General features: G+C 37.7%; 4 protein-coding genes and 1 pseudogene across 6 annotated transcripts; 1 reads left to right on the forward strand and 4 right to left on the reverse strand.

Moving 5' to 3' along the window:
* Positions 1 to 295: 295 nt before the first annotated feature.
* Positions 296 to 9,337, forward strand: LOC120198539 (poly(A)-specific ribonuclease PARN). The gene is made up of 7 exons (XM_039199849.1): positions 296 to 743; positions 1,108 to 1,238; positions 1,339 to 1,667; positions 1,874 to 1,984; positions 2,395 to 2,521; positions 2,605 to 2,896; positions 8,431 to 9,337. The coding sequence occupies exons 1-7, from the start codon at positions 394 to 396 to the stop codon at positions 9,239 to 9,241; spliced, it is 2,151 nt and encodes a 716-aa protein (XP_039055780.1). The 5' UTR covers positions 296 to 393; the 3' UTR covers positions 9,242 to 9,337.
* On the reverse strand, positions 2,687 to 18,033 carry LOC120198537. Of its 3 annotated transcripts, XR_005523375.1 has the most exons (8): positions 17,224 to 18,033; positions 15,451 to 16,753; positions 14,989 to 15,335; positions 14,731 to 14,901; positions 14,204 to 14,349; positions 13,955 to 14,046; positions 13,771 to 13,882; positions 13,055 to 13,160 (listed from the first exon to the last, which is right to left on the reverse strand). XR_005523375.1 is itself a non-coding variant. In XM_039199847.1 (7 exons), the coding sequence occupies exons 1-7, from the start codon at positions 17,899 to 17,901 to the stop codon at positions 13,842 to 13,844; spliced, it is 2,778 nt and encodes a 925-aa protein (XP_039055778.1). In that variant the 5' UTR covers positions 17,902 to 18,033; the 3' UTR covers positions 13,690 to 13,841. The 3 variants fall into 3 exon arrangements, 2 of the variants coding, with proteins under 2 accessions (XP_039055779.1, XP_039055778.1); XM_039199847.1 differs by lacking the exon at positions 13,055 to 13,160 and having other exon boundaries at positions 13,690 to 13,882; XM_039199848.1 differs by lacking the exons at positions 13,055 to 13,160; positions 13,771 to 13,882; positions 13,955 to 14,046 and adding an exon at positions 2,687 to 2,826.
* LOC120198540 (probable L-type lectin-domain containing receptor kinase S.7) lies at positions 9,549 to 11,670 on the reverse strand. The gene has a single exon (XM_039199850.1). It carries the CDS (start codon positions 11,650 to 11,652, stop codon positions 9,670 to 9,672), a length of 1,983 nt encoding a protein of 660 aa, XP_039055781.1. The 5' UTR covers positions 11,653 to 11,670; the 3' UTR covers positions 9,549 to 9,669.
* A 1,145-nt stretch (positions 18,034 to 19,178) lies between the features above and the next one.
* LOC120198541 lies at positions 19,179 to 21,450 on the reverse strand. Its single transcript, XM_039199851.1, has 2 exons — positions 21,191 to 21,450; positions 19,179 to 20,528 (listed from the first exon to the last, which is right to left on the reverse strand). Exons 1-2 carry the CDS (start codon positions 21,351 to 21,353, stop codon positions 19,432 to 19,434), a joined length of 1,260 nt encoding a protein of 419 aa, XP_039055782.1. The 5' UTR covers positions 21,354 to 21,450; the 3' UTR covers positions 19,179 to 19,431.
* A 1,618-nt stretch (positions 21,451 to 23,068) lies between these two features.
* LOC120198348 lies at positions 23,069 to 24,804 on the reverse strand (annotated as a pseudogene).
* Positions 24,805 to 27,900: the final 3,096 nt, after the last annotated feature.

The raw sequence follows: 27,900 nt of genomic DNA on the forward strand, positions 1-27,900 counted from the left end.
AGACTAATTAAATGTAAACTTAATTGAAAGATGATTAAAGAATTTATTCTTTTATAACAATTTGTTAAAATTTATTGTAACTGCTTAAAATGTTAATAATAAAAAAGATTATTTTAACACAATTTAATAATTATTTATGTATTTTACTATGGAATAACTTATTCTTAAAAATCCCAAAAATTTAAGAGAGAGAGAAATACAAAATGACATCGTTTTGCAGCATAAATTTACCTTTTCTACAGGATAACTTAAAAGCTTAAACCTCCAGGCCACCAATGGCCCAAAAACACAAAACCGTATCTCATCTGTCCTTTAGCATTCTAAAACCCCAGCATCACCATTACCACCCGCCGTCACCTCCGTCACCTCCGTCACAGCCACCGCCATGCTCTCATGAACGCCACGAAACATTGGCCCAAGAGGGCCTTATTCCTATCACGTGTTTTGTCACGTGCGTTTTCCGACACCCCTTCCCCCACGTTCCCTCTAAAGCACGTGACGCGATCCAACTTCGACTCGGCCCTCGTTGAACTCCGTTCGCATGTTCGAGCAGCCAATTTCGTGGCCATCGACATGGAAATGACGGGCATAACTAGCGCGCCATGGCGGGAATCCTTTGAATTTGACCGGTTTGATATTCGGTATCTTAAAGTCAAAGACTCAGCTGAGAAGTTCGCTGTTCTTCAGTTCGGCGTTTGCCCTTTTCGTTGGGATTCGCTTAAGCAATCGTTTATTGCCCACCCGTCAGTTCTATCTTCCTCTTCATTTGAATAAACATTCAGCTTTTGTTAAGCAAATTACCCCCTTGAGTTTTTTTGTTTACCTTAGAAAGTTTTTGTTATGATTTATTTGTGAATGACAGTTCATGGTGAGTAGAGTGATTACTTGTTCACTTGAGAGGGAAAAATGTTTTTGGTGGTTGAATTTAGCTTAGTTTGAGTAGAAGAAGAAAAATGGAAATTTGAGCCATTTGTAGAGAAAAGACTTTTGTTTAAAGTTACCGTAATTGCTATGAGTAGAGCCATTTGTTTCCCCTTAACCTGAAAATTTTAATCTTTTGAATGGTGTTTCTTGCTAATGCATTTGACGGTGTAATATCCTTTGCAGGCACAATTTCTTTGTATTTCCTCGCCAAGAAATTCCACTTGATAGCACCTCTTATGAATTCCTTTGCCAGACAACATCTATGGATTTTTTGGCTAAATATCAGTTTGATTTCAACGCTTGCATAAATGAAGGTGCTTTATTTTATATCCCGATGCTTCAATATTGTCTTTACTGCTTAAGTAACTGTTTCTGAACCTTTTTTTTCTAAGTTACCCTTAATTTGAATCTCAGGTGTATCGTACTTATCCAGAGGACAAGAAGATGAGGCTCGAAAAAGATTAAAATCACTTAATAAAGATCAGTTAACAAATCTGTCGAGTGATTTAAGAGAAACTACGGACTTACCACTGGTCCGAGTGGCAGATGTTCTCTTCACCGAAAGAATGAAGAAAAGATTGAGTGAATGGCGTGATGAGTTGTTACAGAATAGGGTAGGAAGGCCTCAGGATCAAGGGGGGCAAAATGACTTAAATCAACAGTTTCAAACAGTTTTCTTCAAAATGCGTCCTGCTCTGGATTTGAATGGATTCACTTCTCATCAACTTAGCCTGATACGAATGGTATATGGTGTTGCTTCTCTCTTGGATTTTATTTGGTCTTCTACATTTAGCTTCTTCATTATGACTTCCATTTGGAAAGGTTTTTTTAAGACCATTTTGCTCCTGTGTCATTAGTATACTGTTAATAATAATTGTCTTTTCAATGGCCTTTTTTTTTGTTATTATGGAGGACGTAAGATTTAATCTCCGACTCTGAATCCCTGCAGGTCACAAGGAAGCATTTTAAAGATCTTGCTTATGTTCATCGTAATGGTGAAAGTACTTCAGAAAAGTTTGTGGTTTATACAGACTCGGAGAGTGATAGGGACAGACTTGTGGTAAGACAAAACATATATGTGAGGAAGATCTGTCAATTTTTTTCCATATATGGATGATGAGCATCCAACTGTTCTTAATATAAAACACTTCCATATGTTCATATTAGAAATTTGTTAGAAGTAGAACTGTAGATTGTGTTCCATTTAGTTCCATATTTAGTTGGTGGATGCTTTAATATTTAGTATCATAGATGGAGTAAATGGAAAAAATAAATAAAACCCTCAAACTAGAACTAAAACATAGGGTTTCAAGGCTTTGATGGTATTATGGGTGTATCATGCACTGACCTGATGGTGCTGGGATTAGATACTGAGGCTATGTAATTAGAAGTATGGATCTGACAGCAGCATTTAGCATGGCTTCTTTTGCATTTTGTGACGGCTCTTCTCCTTTTCCGTGGTTTATGTAGGAGGAGGTGAAGAATGATTACCAAAGAAGGGAAGAAATGAAGATCAATGATGCAGTAGGATTTCGTCATGTGATTGATCTCCTTTCCTCAGAAAATAAGTTGATTGTCGGTCACAATTGCATCCTGGGTATGCATACTTGTCTCAAGTTATGGGAAGATATCATATTAGTCAAATAGATTACTGAAGTGTTTTTTATTTTGATGATACAGATATTGCTCACATTCACAGCAAATTCCTAGGTCCTCTTCCTTTAACAGCTGAAGAATTTGTTTCCTGTGTTAACAAGTACTTCCCAAGTATCATTGACACCAAAATACTACTGAATGCTGACTACACGTTACAACGAAAGATGAAGAAGTCTAGCACTTCATTATCCTCAGCTTTTTCGTTATTATGCCCTGAGATTGCTTATGGGTCTAAGCAAATTGCTTCTGGGTCTAAGCAAAGCTTTCCGTCTAATGAGACATGTGTTAAGGTCGAGGTCCATGTGGGTGAAATGAGGTTTGCCTTCCCTTTCCTTTAAAATGATTAGGTTAAAATCCCTCTGATTTATTTTATCATAATAGCTTAAACTTCCCTTTCTATCTTTCCCTTTTCTCATCCCCCTCAAATTCTGTCTAGTTTTGCAATCTGAGTTGTATAGCTTAGTATTCGCTCACTCTTGCATATTTATGATATCTAATTCCCTGAATCATCCCCTAAGACTATTTTTTTTTGATAGAATATAGGCCTCGTTAAAAACCCCCTTCATATCCTACATGTTATATAAGTAACATGAAGGACATAGAAAGGAGGAAAAGAGCGCCTCTGAATTGTATTAATCTTGAACATAACATACAACCAATCCATAACCATGGTCTGCTTATAACATAAGACTTAACAGCATAAACACAAACTGCAGCACTAAAAACCAAGCCCCTTAAAAAAAACACAATGAACACCCCAGCTTAATAACTATAACTCATAACCACTGATCATCTTATACCAGCTTTTGCCAACTCATCCACTTCCCAGTTAGCAGCTCTCACAATATGTCTTGAGATGATACCCTTTCCTTCCATATAAGTAGCTACGCCTCTTACCAAGGACTGAAACAACGGGGGTACATAAATCTGGATTTTTAATCCATTTGAGAGCCGTGGTTGAGTCTGATTCCAAGATAATCCTCTGAGTTGGAAAAGATCCCAACTCTTCAATGAGACTTAAACCTCTTTTGATCGCCAGCAACTCTGCAAGAATAGGAGGACCTCCAATTTTTTCAGAGAAAGTTCCTAGTTTCAAACCTCTATCATCCCTAATCAGACCGCCAATTCCTCCTTTGTCCCATCCACCATTGCCCCATCAACATTAAGTTTAATGAAACCTTCTGGCAGAGGTACCCACCAAGAAGTAGGAACGCTCCTATGGTTCTGTCTTCCAATCGAGTCTGCCAATTTTAAATCCCCAACTAGAGAATCGAAAGGAATATTAATATCCTTGAATCTCGCCCCAAACCAAGAAACAGTTCTGAATCTAGCAAGAAAGAACAGCAGTGCAGAATCCACTTTCCCTTTCTGGAAAATAATCTCGTTCCTACATTTCCAAACCGACCACAACACCGCCCTTGGAATGAATTTCCAAATTGTAGATCTCGGAATTAACTCATCCCACAAAATTAAGAAGTCAATCACCTTATTAGGAACCACAAAAGAAATATTCCAGCCCCTCAAAAATCTAGACCACAGAACCCAAACCACCTCACAATGCAAAAACAAATGTGAAATCGACTCCTCCCCCTTCCCACACATTGGGCATAAGAGGTCCTCAATCCCAACCTCTCCTCTCTTCGACAGCTCCTCTTTCACTGCTACTCTTTGATGTGCAACTTGCCAAACAAAAGTTTCTACCCGTGGAGGAGCAACCCCTGCCCAAACATGCCTCTCCCAATTACCCTCCTCACCCTCATTACCCTCCTGGTCATAAAACCTTAATATACACGATTTAGCTGAAAAACAACCCTCACCATTACCTAACCATATCCAACAATCTTCCTCCAATAATGAGAGAGTCGTACTATTCAACAATGAAATAAGTTGCAACCATTGCTCAACCTCCCAGTCCACCAAATTTCTTCTCACTTGTATATCCCACACCCATCCTGAATTGCTGTTCACTCTGAAATCTGCTACTTTACCCCTTTTGTTATTCGATAAAGCAAAATGTCTTGGAAACCGTTCCTTCAGAGGAACAATGCCCAACCATGTATCATTCCAAAACTCCACTAATTCTCCATTTCCAGCTCTCAAACACATGTTTTTTCTAAGGCAATCCCTAAAATCATCAGTAGAAAAGAAATTTTGATTAACTCCTCTCCAAATCCAAGAAGCTCTAACTGTCCAATTATTCCCAATCATCATAGCATTTGTATCCAAATTATTCACACTGCACACCACTTTTTTCCACCAAGAGCTCTTTTCCGAAGCAAATTTCCAAACCCATTTCCCCAAAAGAGCCCTATTCAAGAGCAGCAAGTTCGGAATCCCTAAGCCTCCCAATTTCTTTGGCTTACACACTGACTTCCAATTCAACCAATGGATGTTCTTCTTTTCTGCCGAACTTCCCCATAAAAAACCTGCCATAATAGAGTTTAAATTGTTGAGAACCGTAATTGGTATCCGAAAAATAGATAGGAAGTAGATAGGGAGAGAACACAAAACGGATTTAACCAAAACAACCCTTCCAGCCAACGATAGGGAGTTTGCCTTCCAACTAGCCAATGAACTATAGAATTTCTACACAACAGGCTCCCACAAGGTAAAGCAATTCCTCTTGGCTCCCAATGGTAGCCCAAGATACTCCGAAGGAAAAGAACCCATTGAACATCCAATCTCCTTAGCCCATGCATCTAGAACCTCATCCTCAACATTAACTCCAAATATTCTGCTTTTTGTCAAATTCAGCTTCAATCCCACCAAAATCTCAAAAATGAACAGCACCCTCCTAACATTCAGCAAATCGCGAATTGTTGCTTTGCTGAAAATTATAAGATCGTCCGCGAATTGTAAATGAGATAACATGAATGATCGATCTAGAGTACCTAGCTTGAAACCCGAAAACAACCCCTTATCCACTGCTTTTACCAACAGTAAATGCAGCAACTCCCCCCCCCCAAATTAAACAACATCGGAGATAATGAACAACCCTGCCTTAGACCTCTGGAAGGGTGAATTTTCTCTGCTGGATTCCCATTTACTAGAATAGAAATAGAAGCTGTTGACACACATTTAAGTATCCAAGAGCACCATCTAACTCCAAATCCCATTTTATCCATTATTTTCATCAAAATCTCCCAATTCACCAAGTCATAAGCTCTTTTAAAATCCACCTTAATTACCACCCCCTTCAATCCTTTCTTCCTCCAAAAGTCAATACCTTCATTTGCAATAAAGGAGCAATCCATAATGTGTTTCCCTGGATGAATGCAAATTGAGACGGACTTATAACTTCATTAATACATAAACTCAGCCTTCTAGTTAGAACCTTTGAAAGAATTTTATAAAACCCTCCAACAAGGCTAATTGGCCTAAAATCATCAAGCCCCTCCGGATTGACCTTCTTTGGAATAAGAGAAATGAAAGAGTGGTTAATCTCCATATCCCAATCCTTCCCCTCATAAAAGTCCCTAAAAAACAGCAGCAACACTTCCTTCAAACTTGACCAGAACTTCTTTAAGAAGCCTAAATTTAGCCCATCAGGACCATGCGTTTTGTTACAATCCGAATTGGCAATTGCTTCCCATATTTCCTCTTCAGAAAATGGCTTTTCAAGAGCCATACTTTGCTCATTCGAAAGATTAAGAAATTCCAGGTCCAAATCGTCTACCTCCAATGTATTTCCCTGCTGAAACAGAGCCTTAAAAAAGTCCACCACTGAGGCTTTAATCCTACTAGGATCTGAAGTGACTTCATTCCCCACTTTGAGGGACTTTATATGGTTCCTCCTACCTCTACCTCTAGCACATTGATGAAAAAACCTTGTGTTCTTATCCCTTTCCAAACTCCACTTCACTCTCGACCTTTGTAACCAAGTCGATTCTTCAATTTTATAGAGATCCCACAATTGTTTTTTCGCCTCCAATAGATGTTGCATGGACACCATAGAAGAGCCTTGTTGCATATCAATTTCTAATTTCTGAATTTCTTTTTCCAAACAACTAATTTTCCGAGGAAGCTCTAAATAACCCTTCTTAGACCATTTCTTCACAGCTTTCTCCACCCCTTTTAACACAGTGGAAATTGATATTTTATTCTCTACTTTACACAACTTAATCAGTTCATTTTCCATCATCTCCCCAAAACCCTCCTCCTCCATAACATAGTTGAACAGTTTGAATGGTTTAGGACCCCAATTCCAGCCCCTATTTTCCAGCAAAATCATGTTGTGATCCGAAACAGACCTAGGTAGAAGACTTTGGCTTATCCTTGGGAAAAAAGATAAAAAATTATGATCCACAAGAAAACGATCCAATCTCAGATAGGTTGGAACCTCCCTATTGCTACACCATGTAAATCTACCTCTAGCCAAAGGTAAGTCTACCAAATTAGCATTGCCCACAAAGTGTCTAAAAACATTCATTGAACCCACAATTACTTCACCACCAGCCTTCTCGTCTTGTGACAGAACGACATTAAAATCCCCTCCAAGGCACACTGGGCAATCTGTATTTTCCAAAAAAGAAAGCAATCCCCGAAAAAACAACACTTTTTCAGACTCCACACTTGGTCCGTAGACATTAATAAACCAACAAGGCCCGGAGGACTCTTCAATACTTCCCCTTACTGCCAAAAATCTCCTATGAATGACTTGTTCCTTAACAACACACTCATTTTCATTCCACAACGTAATTAAACCTCCAGTAGTTCCTTCAGCTGAAGATACTGCCGAACCCGTCAAGAAATTCCCTCCCATTTTCCTCAATAAAGAAGGGCTCACCAACTCCAATTTCGATTCTTGAATAAATAAAATTGTGGGCTTCTGATCAACAACGAACCTCTTTACTGCTCTAGCTTTCACCCTCCTACCTAGACCCCTAACATTCCAAGACAACACTTTCCAATTTGACATCTATTTCAATCAAAAACCTTACAAACCAATACCCCTTAACTACTCCCATTTGCTTCTTTCTCCTTAACCAATGTAGCTGCTTTCTCCATAAAAACTTGCTTTCCCCCTCTAAACTTCACCCCCAACAGTTTGCTTACATTCCAGCACTCAAGTGCCTCAGCTCCTCCTGCCGTCTCCCTTGGATTAACATAATCTGATCTTGTCCCCACACAGCTCTTAGCTCCTCCCCTTCTTGATCTGGAATAAACACGCTTGCATAAACCGCTCCCTGTTTTACTTCCAGCCTCACTCTTCCCATACATTCTTTGTTGAGACATCATTGCTGGCCCACACTGCAGAGGAGCCCGAAGCTGCTCCTCAATATTATCTGTTATGGGAGTATTACAGCCCATGTTTACTCTTCCATTTTCTTGATCCATTCCACTCAACAAATGTCTTCCCAGGCCTTCCTGAAGCCCAATATCCCAGTCAACTTTGTCATGCCCATAGGAAACACCCCCCATACTTTTCCCATCTTCTCTCCCTTAAATAAAACCTTCTGACTTTCTATGCTGGATGGAGACATCTTCTGCAATTTTCACTCCTGTACACAAGTCTGCCGAAAAGTTGTTTTTTTGAATTTGAACCAAAATTCAAACCTTCCTCGGAATCTGTGATTCTACCTTGCTGGGAACCTTTAACCCATTCCTCTACCCTGATTTGGTTGTCTGACACCTCCTGCAAAACCACGTGCCCTTCTTGCTGCGCCTGAACATCCTCTTGGCTCCAGTCCGAGGAGCTTTTCTCCCATGGACATCCCCTAAGACTAATTAATTAAACATGAACACTTCGTAAGTGTCTGCTAGCATTAATAGTGAATCAATAATGCTACTCTGTGTCTTGAGAAGCACCCCGGATGTCCTTTTATTCTAAAACCTAACTTTAACTGGCAGGTCTTCTAATTGGAACTCTGGAGCCAAGCATGAAGCTGGCTATGATGCCTTTATGACAGGCTGTGTGTTTGCCCAGGCTTGCAGTCATCTAGGCATCAACTTTCAACTTCATTCGACTTCTGAAAATCTGACTCAGAATGAAAAGTTGCAGAAGCACATGAACCTTTTATATCTGAGTTGGATTAACGGAGACATTATTGATCTGACTGGTAACCGGTCTGAGGAGATGTTGGGCTCGTATATAATCAGAAAGCGATTTCGACCAATTTTATTTAAGAACGTTGTTTTACTCTGGGGATTCCCTTCGCGACTGAAACCAAGCATGATAAGAGATTGCATCTGCAAAACTGTTGGCCCTACCTCAGTTATTTCTATATACTGTATAGATCAAACTGCAGTTCTTGTTCAGTTCAGCAAGGCGGAGTTCGCCTCAGACTTTCTGAATTGGAAGAAAACTCTAGAGCAAAGTAACGATGCAATTTCCGTTTTGCATCCGCTTTCACAACTTCTGGAAGGTGGAAATACTCATGCTGCTAGTTATGAAACTTATAAAGAGATATGTGCATCACCTATATCGAAAGTGTTGTTTGCAGATCAAGCAGAGGCTGTTGGTATCAAATGGAAGACCAAATTGCTACCATCCGGCGAAGAGGAGAGCCAAGAGAATAATAGTTTCCATCTTGAAAGTAGTGCAGTGGATACACCAGAGGCTTTTGCAAAATCTAAGATAAGAAAGAAAGATGATGTATTAAATGATATCGTTGATTCATTTATTAAAGCCGAAAAGATTAGAAGAATCACTAATCTGTAACTCAGGCTTTAAGGCAGTTTTGAGCTTTTTTTCCACCCTAACTTCATTGTATTATGTGTATGACATTGAAAGCTTTATTCAAATATTCAGATTACTCAATTCAAAATGAGGATCACATCTTTTATGGCAATTTTAAGGCAACCTTCTGGACATGAACAATTTGCATTTGAAATGGATTTATATTTTCAGATCAGAGAAAGTAAATATCAAAGATTTGGAAACATATTTTCAGATGACAGCAGAGACCACACAGTTGACAGTTCAATGCAGTTCCTTTGAACTCAGACTAATGAACTAGTCTCAGAACTAGCAAACTAAACTGAACTAATGCTATAATGTTGGTCTTAAAGAATCAAGCAATCAATGAATTCTAAATGTTAGAAAAATGAAAATAAATCTAAAATCAGCTTTGGATCCCTCCCCAGCCTTCAAGCAGTTGTTTTGCTTTCTTCATCATCTGAGACAATGTCTTCAACGGTTAAGCTGCAAGAGAAAACCAGACTCGGTTTTGTCTTTGGTACGGCTATTAGATCCACCTCATTGTTAAGGATCTGAAGGACTCTCCTGATTGAAGGCCTCTCAGCACTATCAGGGTGTGCACAGCTCAAACCTACAAGCAGCAGCTTCCTCATTTCTTCCTCTTTGAAATCCCCATTCAACCTTTTATCGGCGGCTTCAACGATCCTACCCTCACCATGCAATCCCCAAACCCAGTCAACCAAATTCACCAGTTTCTGGCGGTTTACTTCCCTCTCAATTGGCCTCCTACCACAAGCTACTTCAAGAATAACGACACCGTAACTGAAAACATCGGTTTTCTCGGTTGCTTTCCCGTACTGAAGATACTCGGGAGCAAGGTAGCCCATAGTTCCTGCAGTAAGTGTCGAAACAGGGCTCTTGTCGTGATCCATCAACCTTGCCAAACCGAAATCACCGAGTCTTGGATTAAAGTTGCCATCAAGCATTATATTACTTGTCTTAATGTCTCTGTGAATGACTTGTTGTTCACATTCTTGGTGCAGGTATGCTAAGACAGAGGCCAACCCAATAGCAATATTCTGTCTATGGGACCATGTCAGCAATATGTCATTCTCGGGTTCCGGATGAAGCACCTTGTCAAGGCTTCCATTAGGCATAAACTCATAAACAAGCAACAGTTCTCCCTTCTCAGCACACCAACCTTGTAGCTGAACCAGATTCTTGTGCCTCAAACCAGCTATAATGGACAGTTCAGCCAGGAACTCAGTTTTCCCTTCGTGGGAATGTTTGGATCGTTTCACCGCTCCGACGACCCCCGAAGATACGAAAATGGCCTTGTAAACATTTCCGAACGCACCGCTTCCAATGATTCGACTTGAGTGAAACCCTCTTGTGGCTACATATAGTTCTCTGTAACTAAACTCACTTGGCCCTGTTAAAATTCCTGCTTTCAGACCCTTTTCTACTCTCATATCCTTCCATTTCTTCACAGAAACATAACTGAAAACGGCAAGAACCACAAAGAAGAACGCCGGACCTGCAATGCCAAGTCCTAAACCAAGCCTGTTATGGTGTTTTTTGGTTGAATTTGATACAGGAAGTTCTGATATTACTGTCACCGTACTGTCGGATACATTATGAGGATGCGATTTCGGTCTCACGGGAAGGAAACCGAAAGTCTTGAAACGCCAACTATGAATCAAATGAACTTCAGTACTCCCTTCTGTTGAAGCCGAAAAACCAACGAACATATCATCATTAAGATAGTGAGACAAGTCAATATCCACAGATAACAATGGCGTTGGAGGCTTTAAAGTCGAATAACTCAAGAACACATTAAAAACCCTCAAATCATTCTTGTAATCAATCCAAGCCGTGATCAAATTCCCACTCTTCAAATCAATGTTCTGCAACACAGCGTCGGCCGTGATGATCGAATCGAGCTCGTCGATATCCAAACCGACATGGTTCCCATTTGGATCATTGAATTCAGTATCGAGCCTGGTATCAAATTCGATGGCTAAAAATTTGTTCTTTTTCGGCTGTGAAGAGTTGACGAGGCCAAGATACCCTCCGGGACTGCCGAGAGTTTGGTTATCAGGGGAAAGGAAAAACGTTAAGCCGTCGCCGAAAGAGCCGGAGTTGAGATTGTTGATGGAAAAAGAGAAACTCGTCGAAAAAGAAGCCGTGGTATTGGATTCTTGATCGAAGAAACGGATTGGGTTTTCGTAGATGAGGCTGCCTGAGCTCGAAGACGGAACACCGATCTCCCTGGTGAGGCCGATCACGCCGTTTTTGAGATGGGAATCACCAAGAAGGGTGAGGTTCCTGAAAGTGAAAGATGGGAAACCAAAGGAGGTGCTTTCGGATAAGGTTAAAGATGGGAAGAAATTCATGAGAAGCAAGAAAACAAGAAGGATCGTCGGCGCCATTGCTTTCTTGGTCTGAAAGATTAAATCATACAAAGGGTTAACACAGGTCTTTGAGTTGTTCGTTTACAAAGAGAATGCATGAAAATGGGCGGCTGCGGAGTTCAAAATTTTAGAGTGGTGATTATATAACGGTTAGAAAGATTGAAGGTGGCCTTGTTTTGGCCATGGTGGAAACGGCGTAGTTTTATGATTATTGAGGTGGGAACTGAAACAAAAGATGAGAGAGATCCGATGTGGGAATCTGGATTTTTTTTAACCCCAAAAGTGACCTTTTTATGTAGGACTGCGTATACAATTCTGACAAGCCATGTGAAAGGTCTCCATTCTTTAAAGCCGGACATGTTCACATTTGACCCAATAATGGTGCATTGACGCTCCCTTCTAAAATTTTATGTACACATAGTTGAATAGTATAGAAGTACTCTTCCAATACAAAAACGAATAGTATAGAAATAGCACGATGAATTTGATTCATCGATGATAAGAAATTCAATTATATTTAAAGGTTTAACTTTGGATTATAAAATTTATGAAAATTTAATATAATCATAATATATCAAAATATCTTAATAAAATATTAATATTGATGTACAAATTATATATTTTGATGAAGATAATATATATAATAATTTTGTTAAGATATTTTATTTATAATATGTATATTATTATTATTTATAAATTATAATTAATATTATTATAATCATTTTATTTATATTTTTAAAGATTCAACCCATATTTAATAAAATACCTAAGTGATCACGTAATTATGTTAAAATAATTTTTTTTATTACTGAAGTGATAAGGTGATAATTAAAATTTTTAAACAGTTATAAAATGATAATTAAAATTTTATTAAATTATTATAAAATAATCATTAAACTTTATCAAACTATTAAAAAATACCTTTAGACTTATTAAGATTTATCACTTTTTTTATAACGTATAATAACTACTTTATAACAATTAAACAAATTTAACAAACATGTTGGAAGTAAAATTTCAACGATTAAAAAATCATTTCATTATAATTTAATGAATATTTATAAGTTTTATCTTAAAACCTTTTTTTTTTGAAGAAAATCTTAAAACTTATATACGAGTTCATAATCATTTCATAAATAAGCATTATTAATAAATTTTACAAAATACATATTATTTTCCTTCACCCGTCACTTTAAACTTTTGGGTGAAATCAGATTCCAAAGGTACATGTACTTTTATATAATTAGACATTTGGAATCTAACTCAAACGGCAACATAGAAAGTGGATGAGAATTGGCGTCACCTCCGAAAAGACGGAGGCAATGCCAATAGGCCGACAAACACAGCAAAGAAATCTGATATAAAAGAAACCAATACCAATATTATTATTATCATAATGGACAAACATGTGATACCAACTCCAGACCCAAATCCAACACCATACCATTCCACGTCATTGAGCCGTTACAGGAATAAGACTTTTTAGAGGTTGAAAGGGTCTAACATCATCACATCACATGTGCACTCTGCTTCAGAAATCAAAACAATTTCAGTTCTATACAACAATGGAGTTCAAAAGTACAACCAAATATGTAATTTCAACATTCTTTGCCCAACCTTTAGTGCTAAGAAAGGGTGAAAAGACTCTGTTCATTTTGGGCCTCTCCCTGCTTCAAATTTTGAGAAATTGCTATCAGACATGTTGAAATTACAGATTTTCACTGTTTTGTATCATCAAACAACCATTAACATTCTACTTATCCAAAAAAAAACCAACCATTAACATTGACAACTTGGAATCTTGCCAGGTGATGATGGCACAACTACAATATACATCATCTGCTACAACTTTTTTTTAACAAATAAAAAATGATAATCACCTACATGTTACTCTTCCAAAAGAAATCATTCACTCTGCCACAAAAAAAAAACGAAAATTTCATTAGAGGTCAGGATTTTAGAAAGAAACATTGTTTAAGCATTAGATTCCTAGCCATGAATAAAAATGGCGGCAATATCCATGGAGGACCGGTTTGTATAAAGTGCTAGTTGCCTCAATATGTGATTTAGGCCTAAAAGTTACAATTGCCTAGAAGGATAGAAGATACTGCTAGTGAAACTGAAGACATAGTGTACCTTTCCACTCATAGAAGAGATGTCATTGAGTCAGCTGAAGATACTATGGTTTTCAAACTGTACCATTCGATCTAACTCGCTCTATTTTGCTGGAGCTTTCTTGGTAAGAGAACTATGAAAGATAATGACTGTTAGTTCAATTTATCAGCATAGTACAAGATTTTATGGTTTGCATGGTAATCACCTTCAGAAATACTACAAAAGCTTCCTGGGGGGAAAATTCCTTCCGGATCTAATTGTTGTTGGGAAGTGACAACAAGAGCCACACGCTTTTTACTGCAAAAAAAGTTAAAAACTGATTTTCTTGGGGGAAATATAGTTGAAAACATCTTATTAATTGCCAAAAACTAACAGCATATATCTTATGCATGTGCATTTTTTTAGAAAAGATGGAATATATGTGTTCCTAAGCTGGAATTCCTGAGTTACATACCTGGCCCATGAAGGAATAAATTTATTGTTCGGTTCATCATCTTCATCGTCAGAACCTTTGTATGGAGAAATATCATATGATTGTTCTTGGCCTATATCTGCAATTGGGTTATCACTCTCTCTTGCTCTATCCAAGGTGCTCATTACCTGAGAAAGATTCAGTCTCCACATGATGCTTGAACAAAAAATATTGACAACCATTCAATTAGTAAAGGACAAATCCAAGAGATGGTTTCAGTTAAACTGGTGTTCATATAGCTTCTAAGTGATGCAAAAACAATCCATTTGAAGGTCCCATTACTAAGCCTGAATTTACACTCCATCAATTTACTGCAGCGTAGCTTAATTCAAACTTATTACGATGGTCCATAAGTTGTACTTGCATAAGAAAAACTCCTTGTGTTTGTACATGGTGAAAAACATACGTTATATTACCCTCTCAATACAAGCTGAGAGAATACGTCAGCATTTTCTCCATATAAGACAACATTGTTCAATCTGAAAAGTATACCGCTACAAGAACTTTACCTTTGTATTATCTTCAATAATTGTGCATGGTTTTACGGAAGTTGAAGCAACAGCTGTCCTCAATTCCATCTCCGACACTTTTCCTCCATTCCCTCCTGCTATTTCTTTTTGCACTTTCTTATGCTTTGCTGCTTCATCACTAGGAACCTTCATTGTTTGTCCTCTCTCATCCTAAAACAGAGATCCAAAGATAATGTCATTCCACATAAAGGAAAACTTAAAAATGAAATATTCTTTAAAACATAAGGGGTTTTTTACCGGGGCTTGGGACTCTTTTTCATTCTCATCCTTCTTTGAACGTAACTTCTCTTCTAGAGCACGCTGCTGCCTCCTTGCGTCCTCCATATGTTTTCTCTTTCTTTCTTTCTCCAACTTTTCTTCTTCTTCCCTCTGTCTTTTCTTGGCAGCCATATCAGCCACTTTTTTCTTTCGTTCTTCTTTCTTTTTCTTCTCAAGCTCCAATTGCCTCAAGTTTTCTTGCTCCAGTCTTGCTCTTTCAAGTTTTAATGCCTCTTTCTTCATCTTTCGATCATTCTCTTTCTTTTCAGCAAGTTTTTTTGCAGCTTCAGCAGCCTCTAGAGCCTTCACTTTAACATCCCTCTTCCCTAAAAAGAATCACAAAAAACCATCTTCATGATCTATATTTAATAGAGTTTTCATAAAATGTTTGGTAGAAAAGAGACAAAAAGAACAGCTGCAGAAGACGTAAGAGGTGATTACCAGTGATAGTGGAAGCTGCTTGTTTCTGCTGAACAATTGGAATGAACGAAGTGATATTCGAAACTATATTGTTGACCTTCGGTTCCTTTTGCGAGAAGCTTGGCCCACCTTTTCTCAGACTGGTTTCATCTGATAATTGTAGTTTACTGGACCTATTACGAAGTGATTCACTTGCCCTTTTGGTATCATTTGCCCCTGGTAGCATATTCCGGTTCTTTTTCAACTTACTAGTGTCTCTCCTCTTGCTGGCATTGTGTTTTTCAACCTTCTGTTTGATCCCGTTCTCGGTCCCAGTGAAGCTGTAGGCTGTGTTCACAGAGTCTAGACTATCTCTAAAGGTAAATTGTTCAGCTCCAGAAACTACTGCAGCAACATTTGGACATTCCTTAATATCAGCAAGTGGTTCCCTTTTGACAGAGCTAGCCACAACCTCAAAAGCAGCATCTTCCTGAAATCTATCCACCACCTCATCTGTGTTCTCGTTTTCTTCACTAATACAGGGAAGGTCAGGATTTAAGCTACGTCGCTTTTCTGAACTGCCAGAGTATGATGTGATTTTATCCCAAAGCATAGGAGAAAGATGAAGTTTCTTCCCATCTTCAGTAACTTGAGAACCAGAATACAGCAAGCAATCTGAAAAGGATCTTCCAAGAAATGCATTGTTGGTAGCATCATCAAAGCAACTAGTGCTGACTTTAAGTTGACTTCTTAAAACATCATTGTTGGGAAGGGTGCTCTTCTGGCCCATGCATTCTAGAAGTCCATTAGGAACAGACTGGTACAGGTCAGTTGTTCGGTGCACTCCGTACGTGGTTGGAAATTGGGATAAAGGGGTATGAATGCAAGCAGACTTGCAAAGCTGCTCCAGGACGCCAGCACATTCTATTGTAGTCTTCGGAAGGTCCAAGTTGGGAAAGCTTATTCCATCGCCACCAATGCAGACATGTTCACTGTCTGTAATGAACCCCTCAACTTCTGGTCTGCTTTGATCAGAACTTAACAAGCCTGCATGTGGTTGACATGGAGAATTAATGAGAGAAGTTGCAAACTCACCATCTTCTCCAAGTTGAGATTTCCTTTTTTGCTTGCTCCTTCCATCACAAATAAAATGTTCAAGATTCACATCCCCACTAAACATAATGCTGGATGGATATACTCCTCTTGTTCCCTCCTCTAAATGATCTTCATTATTTTCAAGGTTCTGTTGTGGCAAACTTGAGATAGAAGCCACATCAAATTGTTCGTGCATAAAAGTGGAAGGGGTGTTTTCATTTCCACCGTTCTCTTGCCAATCACACTTCCCCTGGCAAGCACAATAATAAGACATTAGCTCAGCTAAAGAGTTTAATTTGCAAGTAGGAAAGCAATCTGTACAATCTATCAATGAAATCAAGCAGTAAAGGAGCAGTAAACAGTGCACAAATTCTTATGGTAACAGAGTCCAAAATAATGTCTACCCAAATGTTTTTAGTTCCTGCAATTTTAATTGTCGTTTCTTGTGTTTCCTGTTTTTGCTGGGGCTATAGGCTTAATGCTTGAGCATCTCTAAGGGTTTATGTCCTATTTCTTGTTTATCGTTGGGACTTTTCCCGGCGTTTATTGTTCAGGTATTGTAACCCTTAGGAGACAGATCAAAATAACATGCAAGCAAAAAGCAAGATAAAGAATTGAGAAATTCAGATCAATTAGAATAGATACATGATAAGCATAAGTGTATCTTATACGAGTCATATCCTCATGATAAAACCCAGTGACTAAGCTCAAGTGCTATACCTTCATGCTTAATGACAACGATGGGGAATTACTTAGTTGATCTTCAACCTTCTGCCGCTTATGCGGCCATGAACTTTCCACATGCATGCCAGGATGTCTACCTGGCTGTATGGACTGAACTGTAACCTTGTTTTCACTTGATTTTGCGTGTATGTGATCTAGAACTGAATCAATGTCATCAGCAATACATCTTCCCAGTGAATCTGCATCTTGATTTTGGGAAGGACTTGGCTCCACATTTTGTTTCAGAGGATGACCCTTAGTTTCTTCAAATGGTGCAACACAAGGATGCTCACTAGCATCACTGGAAGTTACATCTGCTTTCATTAGTAGGGAAGGGTTACAAACTCCAGTGAAATCTATATCTGCCAAATTTGCAGGACAGCTACATACACCAGTATTGGGATTACTTGCTTTTTGAGCCGACATTACAGATTTTTCTTCTTCAAGCTTCCCATAGTCCTTAAAGAGATAATCCGTCTCTTTATTGGCATTTAAATTAGATGGTGCCACATCATTTAGTGAGTTTCCAAGCAAATTTTCATTACAAACTTTGAAGGTAGTTGAAAGATCTTCCGTGAAAGTTTTCCATCCAGAGATTTCATTGCTTTCAGGCAGAATACTTGTTATATCATCTGAAGAAGCCTCAGCTGTTTCTTTTATTGGAGGACACAACATTTAATTTAGAAGTTCTACCTGGTCCCAATGTCTTGTTCAAATCTGTTTCAGAACCCCTCTCTCTTTTTCTAAAATATTCATACTTCAACAGCTGTTCCAGGGATGAGTTGTATTTGTTTTGGTTAAGAACAGAAGTTGCTTCATCCAGCTTACCTGCACAAGGTAGAGGTGTAATAGACCTTTTCTCCAATGAGTTGCCCACTTTTTCAGTCTCTAATATAAGACTAGAAGCCCCACTCAAAGTGCACTCTCCCAAATCATCAAAATCAAGTTGCTTGGGTAACACCATCATGGCAGATTCAGAGTGTTGGCTTGTTCTTACTACTTCTAAGTCAACTCTGTTGTACATATTCAATGATTTTGCAAGAAGAGGAATGTTAACACCATCCAAGTTCACTGCAGAACCAGCTAAATGAGCCTCAACTAATTCATCAGAATCTGCATAAGTGTCAGCAACGATTGCATCACATTGATTCAATCCAGCAAGAGAACTGTCATTGGCACAAGGCAGGGAATTTACTTGAGAACCAGAAACTTCCTTAAATTCAATTCTTTTGGAACTGTCTGGTGACGTTGCATGTGGGAGCTTGTTGGAATCTTTTGGTTTGGGCATTTTGACTTCAGACTCCAGACCATTAGAAGAACCAACAAGTTCAAACATATTTGCACCACAATTAGCTCTTGAGTTGGTGCTATCATCATTATATTGGTCTACAGCAGTACCCAGCTTTGTTTGGTTATCACTTGTTCTGGCCTCTCTCCCACAACTTTCATCTGTGATATCACAAGGCTTAATCAACTCCTTATGATCAAGAGTATGGCAGGCCACCTGCATTGATTTGCAAATCCCGTTATCGGTGCTCCTCTCGGGACAACTATCCAACTTCAAATGTTTATTCTCATAGTCTTTCTGTTGGCTGGAACTTCTGGATCTTTTTAATCTTCCTTGACAAACATTGTTTTCTTTTTCCTTGCTTTTCAGGTCTTTTTCTTTCTTGGAACCACAACATCCAGCACAGATAGCAGGAGACTTTACCAATTCCAATAACTCATCAACAACATTATTTTGTTCTTTTGATTTGCGGATGGGTTCTACACTTGTATTTCCGTAATACTGTGCAACATCACATGTTTTGCCAGCACATGAAATCCCATTCATGAAGTTGGGAGGTTGAACAGAATGTCCAGCTCTAGTGACACTGCCAGAGTGAAAACTTTCATCCCTTTCCTTGCTCTGAAATCGACCTCTTTCTTCCTTTTCTACCATACAGGTTACATCATCATCAACTGGTTTGACAGATTGCAATAACTCAACAACAACAGCATGCTCTAGTCCTGATTTTTTAATGGATTCTGTTAGCACAATACAATCCTGCTTTGCAACAGTAGAACTCTTGCCAACACCTGGTGGACTGTTCTCAGATTTTGCAGGTTGGACAGAACTTCTTGACCTTGTTATTCTGCCAGAGTAAACATCATCACCCCTTGCCTTGCTCCGGCATTGTCCTCTTTCTTCCGAAGCATCATGCTCTAATCCTGATTTGTTAATGGATTCTGTGAGCACAATACCATCCTGCTTTGCAACAAAAAACTTTTTTCTGCACCTGTTGAACTATTCTCAAATTTTGGAGATTGAACAGAACTTCTTGACCTTGTGAAAACATCTTCACTCCTTGCTTTGCTCTGGCATTGTCCTCTTTCTTCAGTTTTCACGCCACAATATACAGTATTACAAACAGGTCTGACAAATTTTGACTCCAATAACTCATGAACATCGAGCTGTTGTCTTGATTTGCAGATGGATTCCGTTGGTACCGGACCATCCTGTTTAGCAACAGTAGAAGTGTTGCCTGCACCTGAAAGCCCACTCATAGACATGGAAGGTTGAGCAGAACTTCTTGATCTAGTGACTCGACCAGAGACAACCTTTTCATTCCTTTCCTTGCTCCTGCAGTCCACTCTTTTACCCTTTTCCACCTCATAACTCACAACATTATTCTTCTTAGCAACAAAAGAATTGTTGCATGTACCCAACGGCCCACTTTCATACTTGGAAGGATGGATAGAACTTCTCATTCTTGTGACTCTACCAGGGTAAACATTTTCACTCTTTCCCTTGCTACTGCATTTCCCTCTTTCTTCCTTTTCCAACTCATAAGTTGGAAGAATATCACTGGATCTGGTCAATTCCAACTTATTCACAATACCTGACTGTAAAGAAGCAACCTTGGATGCTTTGTTTTGATTGTTGCAAGAATTATCATTCTTCTCACAGCTTTCATTGTTTTTACATGCTTTTGCACTGTTTCTATGCTCTAAAGCCCGTTGCCTAGACTTAGATCTCTGGATTCTTGCCAGTGAAGAACAAAGATCAGGACAAATATCTGAGGTTATTCCATCTCTACAATCTTGAGGAGGAGATGTAACACTAGGATCCAGCTCATAAGCTTTACCAGAAAGGCACTGGTCTAAGCCATCATTTGAAGCATCAACTCGGGAACATAATATATGGGGTAACAGCACGTTATCAGTTGTAACAACTGGTTGTTGATACAGAGAACAGTAAGGAAATGAAGCCTGTGGATGTGGAAGTAGGAGTCCTGAGATAAGATTTTCTTTATCCAGCTCTGCAATTTAAAAGTAGACACTCCTTGTTTAAAAATTCCATTCAACTACTGTAAACGGATAACAGACAATTTGGAACGCTTGCAATATTGAGTTACAAAACTGAAATGCAATCAAGAATTCAAATGGAAAAAGGACTTTAAAACAAAAATTTTGGAAAGGGAAGGATTTTCTAGCTTTCAAGAGGCAAATTTTCGATAGTTAATTCAGGTTTATGTACTTAATTTTTTTTTAAAAAAAAAATCTTCAATACAATGAAACATTACATCAAACATTTTCTACAATAAAAAGAATTAAGCGTTAAAATCAAAACTCCGAAGTAATTAACAGGTAATATCAAGACATACTGATAAAAAAGTTTTTAGCGGAAATTTTCTTTTGAAAGATAAAAAAATAATACTACGCAAAAACAAAGACGTCATTGCTAAAGAGCACTTCACATTCATTATTCGTAATAATACATTAAAAACTGAAAGAACCGAGAGAATAAATTCGACAATTTCAATGAAGAAAAATCATTTCTAAGAATTAATTAGGAGACCGAAACTACATTCTCTAAGATACTGTAGAAATGAATAAAAAATGCACTTAAATTAACTTTCAAGAAAAAGGGGGAAAATGCGAAACATTAAGCGGAAGAAAAACAGAGAGGGAAGTAAATTACGAGAAGGAGCAGAGGAGATGAGCCAATGAGGTGGAACGAAGCCATCGATGAGACACTTGGAAGCGAGTTGGTGATCGAAGAGAAGGATTTGGTGCTTCACATGGTCGATTATTCGATTCTTCCTCTCGAAGATCTGAATCAAAGCTTTCTCAATCGTCGACATTTCTCTTCTTCTTCTTCTTCAACAGCATCGAGTTCCCATCTACCGTCAAAGGAAAATAAAGAAAAGAAAAACGGAGGTTTCGGATCGACTACTGATAGAGGGATCGAGACAAAGAGGAATAAGCCGCGTTTCTAGAATTTGAAATTCAAGGGTGAATTTGATAATTTGACTGTTCAGTGGCACAATATTCTTAACTTTGAGGTCGTGGGATCAAGTCCCACGGAGGGCATTTCATAATTCAGAGGTCTCTTACGGAAGTTACTCTCAATCTGGTGTTAGGGTTAGCCTACTATCTTACCTCCCCTTACCTCATACATATTGGAAAAAGGAACAACCATTTTTTGACTGTTCAGTGGCAAAAAAAAAAGGTTCTATAATGAAAACGGTGCCGTTGCAATTGTGCCTTACATTATTAACGAGAGTTAATGGCTTTATTTGAAATTTGGTCCCTCAACCATCAATTTATTCTCAGTTAATAAAACACGCACACATACAACACGAGTTAATTAAAAAAACTGACACCTGATATATTCTTATCAGGCGTTGACCGAGGTGGACCTGCATCGGCCGTTAGTATGTAAGCAGAAAATTATACTTGCACCTCTTGACTCGAATGGATCAGGGACTGATTTACTAAGTCTTCCGGTCCGTCTAAACAAGTTAAGCTTCTACACCACCTCTTTCATAAATTTGACAGGTGGCGTGCCAGGCGGCAAAAGACCCGTAATGGAAGAAAAGAGATGAAACATCCAAGCAAACCCTGTAGATTGAGCCTTATAAGTGTCTTTACTCTCTACAATCCCGTAATAATTCACTGATTGTCACATTCTTTCCCCCCTTAACTAATTCAATCGCTTTCTGCTTCTTCTTTTTCTGAAAGTCATCAAACTTTTCTCTCTGGTCAAGGAAAAAAAGATGTGTTCATCATTTTTCATCCTCGTGACACTTTGGGTATCTGTCTTAGGGGAGGATCCTAGTGCAGTGTTGCCATCATCACCAACTGATCTTTGCTTGAATGGTACATTATGTGAACATCACTGTCATCCCCTCCCACCTCCTCCTCCTGTTGCTGGTTTTTCTTCATAAACACCTCCATCTTTTTCAGGCTATCCTGCATATGGAGCTCCACCGCCGCCGCCATCTCTTTCCACCTATCCTTCATATGGAGCACCGCCGCCGCCGTCACGTCCGGTTCAATCCAACTGTCCACCTCCTCCAGTTCAGTGTTTCCAGTACCCCAACACTCCAAATCCTAACGAATACTACCATCCTATTGATGACAACCACTCATCACCACTCCTGGTTCACCCCTTTCAAGCTTTGCCGTTGTAATTATACTGTTATTGTCATTTGCTGGTTCATTCTAGCTCTGCTCTATGCACAGCTAATTTATCTTATTTTGCTGTGTTCACAAGCACGGACACAACTATCTCTAAGAAAATAATTGTACTTCGTTGTTTGTTGGTAATAAAAGTGGTTTATTTTTATTACATGGCCCTTTTTGAGCAAGAAATACCGTTCATGTATCCTGGTAATAAAATTGTTATAAAAATTATTAATTGTCATCACATAAACATACTAACATATGTAATAATATATGGTATAAACGGTAATAAAATGGTTTGAGTTGGTAATCCTTTCCTTTCCACGATGCTGATGCTTTATTTCTATAATCTTATCATAAATACTTACCCAAAGAACAAATTATAATCAAAATGTAACCACACTGGAGACAAGTGATAGGCTAGCCCATAAAGGCATCACTTAGTAACTAGAAAACTTACAGCAAGAAAAACACAAACAAACAGCTCAATACAGCAGCAGCAGCAAACCTGTCAGCCCCCAAAATTGTACCAGCATTCTCATCATCAGCTACCTGATCATCAGGGTCATTGTCCGGCGAGTCAGCTGGCGAGTCTGCATCTGCTGTTGGTGCTGCCTTAGACTTAGACTTGGACTTGGATACCTTTGGTGAATCTGCTGCCTCCTCGGGGCCAGGGGCAGGGGCCGGAGCTGGGCTAAGAGCTGATGCCTTGAACAACTCTTTAGGCATCAAGACTTTATTGATCGTATAAATTGCTACGGGCCCCTCATCGAGCAGTGTCCCTGTTATTTTGACGGTGCTGATCCTGGTCTTTAGTGTCACATCTTCACCCTCATTTTGCACGGTGAAATCGTAGTTGCTGGCTCCGTCGGTAGCCAATGTGTTCATGAGTCCGTTGTTGGATCTCAACATGGACATAGACTGGTACACTGGCACACCAAAGAATTCGAGGAATGATTCTTGCTTAGACGCTGTCAAGTTCTTGAACTTTGGTAAAAAAGGCTTTACATGGATCATCCAGAGGGCAGAACACAGTCAATCCTCCATTAACATTCTCCTAGAGGCGAGCATCGTAACAACAGAATCATTACAAATCCATTCGGAGAATATGAAGTAAGAAACAAGCAAAATCTCGAAAATTTTAAATACTACAACACGGTTCATGCAGATATCAAGTCACAAACTACGCATTGGGACAAGGTAAGAAACAATCCACACACTGCTTATAGGATAGTGTTAAATCTTGATCAATAACGTACATGCTCTAGGATGGTGTTAAACTTAAACACAAATCTAGATTAGACTTTGTCCATAAATTAGCCAACTAAAATTCCACCATCATCACTCAATCAAACTTCTAAAAATGAATTCTTTTCTAGTTTCTACCCTTCTTTCACTATATTGGTTTATAAGAGAATCAAAGAACAAACTTTCAGCTTACCTCATACGTTCCCATGGCTTCAGGATTTGCCAAAAGAGTATCAGCAAACACTTTACATCCATGTGCAGACATAATGTCAGTAATATTCAGCTCATTTGGCCCTGGAGCAGGAGCTTCAGCCACAGCAGAAGGCAAAGCCTTGTTGATCTGAATCACGGATATATTATAAGGAAGTTCCTCAACAGATTTAACAAAAAAGGAATCCAGATTCCCACCATTGTCTTCAGCTCCAAAACCAACTTTCCCACCTTTAAAATCAGTTATATTAACAAACCCAGAATTCCCAGGAGCCACCCCAGTAGCTTGGAACATAGTGGCAGCCAGTGCAGTGCCATTACTTATTTGGTGAAGCTTCCTGGCACCGAAGTAGTCGAGGAGGACATGGAGTGAAAGTATGTTTTTGACGGTATACATGGAAGGGTTTTTGGCTAAGAGGGAAGACATGGCATCGTTTTCCAAGGCAAGAACGGTGATGGTGGTGCGGCGGTTGATCTCTGGAGCCAAGTGTGTGAGTGTGAGGTAATGGTTGAATTTTGATAAAGATGGGTGTTTTGCTATCAGGAGGGTAATGTTGTGGGCATTTGAGGTTTGGAAGAGGAGAACAAGAGAGAAAATGAGAAGAACAAGATGCTGCCTCTGCCCCATCATTTTTGTTTGTCTTCTCTTCTCTTCTCTTCTCTTCTGGGTTCTGAGCAGTATTTGTAGAGGAAGAAAAGTAGAGAGCTTTGAGATTGTAGAAGGAGCTTGGAATGTGGTTAAATTATAGGGTAAAGTACACAAATAATCCCCTGATTATAGGATATTACTTTTTTGAGTCCTCAACTATTAAAATTTATAAAATAATCACCTAATAATTCATATATTTCAAACTCGTCTTCCTCCGTTAAAATAAATTTACAGTCATCTGAGATTATTTAGATGTTAATCTTTTGATTGAGATATAACATTTTAATAAAAAATAAGTTTGGAATATATGAACAGTTAGATAATTATTTTATAATTTTTAATAGTAAGAGAACTCAACAAAGTAATAATTTATAGTTGGAGGATCATTTATGTACTTTACCCTAAATTACAATGGGAGCCAGTATGGTTCTGAGTGAGTTTGGGTTGGAAAAGTTTCTAATGGAAAATTTTGGCAGCATTTCTTATTTAAGAAAAGTTTCTCATTTAAGAAAATAAATTGAAACAAATTTCCTATTTAAGTGATAGAAATTTTGGTAAAATAACTTTCATAAAATATTAAAATTAATAAAATTTTATATAACAAATTTATATTATTTGAGATAATATGAATAAAAAACTCATTATGTTACCAATAATCAGTTAGTCTAGTCGGATGAGCACTAGATCCCTTAAGTAATATAAAGGGTTTTAATTTTGACTTTCGCAAACGGAATAAATTGGGTTGAGATGATCACCTTCACCTCTGTAGTATCTGATTTATTTTAGTTAATTAATAGATCGAAAACCGATGTCTACACATTTTGTTTTATCATTTTATCATCACAATTGGATTGACCAATTTATAATTTGTAGTTGACTGTTAGACAACAAATTAATGTCTTTATATTCATATTAATTTATAATATGGAGCTGTTGACTATTAAACAACAGTCAATATCTTTTGGACTCATATTTGGGATAATTTAATAAATAATTCATGTTCTACATATTTTATCTTTTTCCTTATTAAAAAATTGTATTTGTATTTATGATTGAGTTATCTATTTGTATAACATTTAACATAAAGTTTAATTATCTTTTATGTCATCGAAATTATCAAGTCGGTTAAAAATCTATCACCCGGTGATTGCTTAACATTTAACATTGTTGAACCACTTTTAATAATATTTTGATATAATAATTTAAGGTAAAATATTTTTAGACTTAAATTGAATTTATTCAAAGTTTTTTAAAAATAATTCAATGTCCATTAAAAGTGAATTTGATCACAAAACTGATTTTCACGTACGTAGTACCAATACTGTTCTTACAGTATCGATACTATATGAATTGTATCGATATTGTTAATGTTGTACCGATACCCAAGGTAAGTTAAGTATCAATACTCTCTAGGTAGTATCGATACTACCAACATTGCTCTAATTCCATAATGCAAAAATTGTATCAATACCCAAAGAGGTACCGATATTACTTTACATAGTAGTATCAATACCATAGGCTTAGTATCGATACCGTCAGGCCCAACGGCTAGTTTCATTTAAAAATATAAAGGAAGTACAGATACTCTCTATAGGAGTATCGATACCTCTGTTCTAGACAGTTTTGTTTTGTAGAGAAAAAACATCCCTAACAGCTCTAAATGACTCTCAACAGCTAGAAACGGCCGCAACTTCTTTCTAACATATAAATACAAGTTGAGGATACTTGAAGAAGGGTTAGAACATATATTCAAGCAATCAAACACAAGATAAGAGTTTTCACTTTTTACTTCTATTCTCTTGTACATATTAGTGTTTAGTGAGCTTTGATTTGTAAACACCCAACCTTTAAGAGATTTTATTTGTTTACTTCTTTTCCTTTTGTAAAGGGGATTAGTTTTAGTTTAGCCAATTGAAAAAATAGGGAGTTTGTAAATGTTACTCTTGATCCTTTAAAAAAAGAACAAATTAGTGAATTTGTTGGAAATCCTTAGTGAGGAGCTAAGGTAGTGGAGGTAGACTTAGTTGAGAAGTCGAACCATTATAAATCGCTGTGCAAAATTATCTATCTTTTATTTCTCCTTACTCCCTAAACACAATTTACCAATTCACCCCTCCTTGTATATTTTTCGATTATCAATTAGAGCTTAAAAAATCCTAACGATTGGTATCAGAGCTTGACTCGTTATAATGTTTCACATCATTGAGACGATACTCGAACATTGCGTTTGAATACTAGATTATTCAAAATGGATGTGGTTTATGAACGTAAAATTTGGTTGATAATGCAATAGAAAAATAAGTTTATTAGTAGGAGAGAATAATTTTCTCAAGTGTGATTGTTATGATGTATATTGAAAGATGTTCGGACGATACGTCTTTAGAAAGACGTTCGGATGATACGACGTATTTAAGAAGACGTCCGGATGATACAATGTATGTTTCCTAGTTATATACATGTTCGAAAGTTTCTTGTATGGCTATCTTCCTTTACGTCGCCCAAGCTATGTAGAAAACTCCTCGTAATCTATGCGCAATAATGGATCCACCCTTATCGCAGGATGAACATGTGCCTACTATAAAATTCAAATTTTCTTAGGTTAATTATTTATTTTATTGATTGTATTCATCTTGAAGTTTTACTTGTACACACCTCATACAAAAAAAAATTATGTTATTAATGAAAGTATGACCACCCTCAAACAAGAACGAAATAGGATGAAATTATGGAAGAGATCAAGTTGCTTATCTTTGAAACTAACAATATTCTAAAAGATAATTAAACCAAAGAAATAGAGGATTAATACTTAATTTCATTAATTTTAAAATTTTTATATCATAAAAGGTAATTAAATCAGAAAAATTAGAAACAAAACTTAATTTCATTTAGTTTTAAAATTGATAAACTCTTAAAAATAATTAAACTAATTTTTTTTGAAAAAAAATCAAAACTTATTTTTAATAGTTTCAAACCTTTCAAAAGGTTAAAATACAATTAAATCATAAAAATTAGGATAGTTCATATACTCTTTCCACTCACGTGGTTCCCTTGCTCCATATGTCTTCATCATTTTACTGTTTAAAATATACTACTTAAAAAAATAATTATTTGTGTGT

This window comes from Hibiscus syriacus, unplaced genomic scaffold (assembly GCF_006381635.1).
Source record: "Hibiscus syriacus cultivar Baekdansim isolate YM2019G1 unplaced genomic scaffold, ASM638163v2 tig00117056_pilon, whole genome shotgun sequence".
Taxonomy (NCBI): Eukaryota; Viridiplantae; Streptophyta; class Magnoliopsida; order Malvales; family Malvaceae; genus Hibiscus; species Hibiscus syriacus.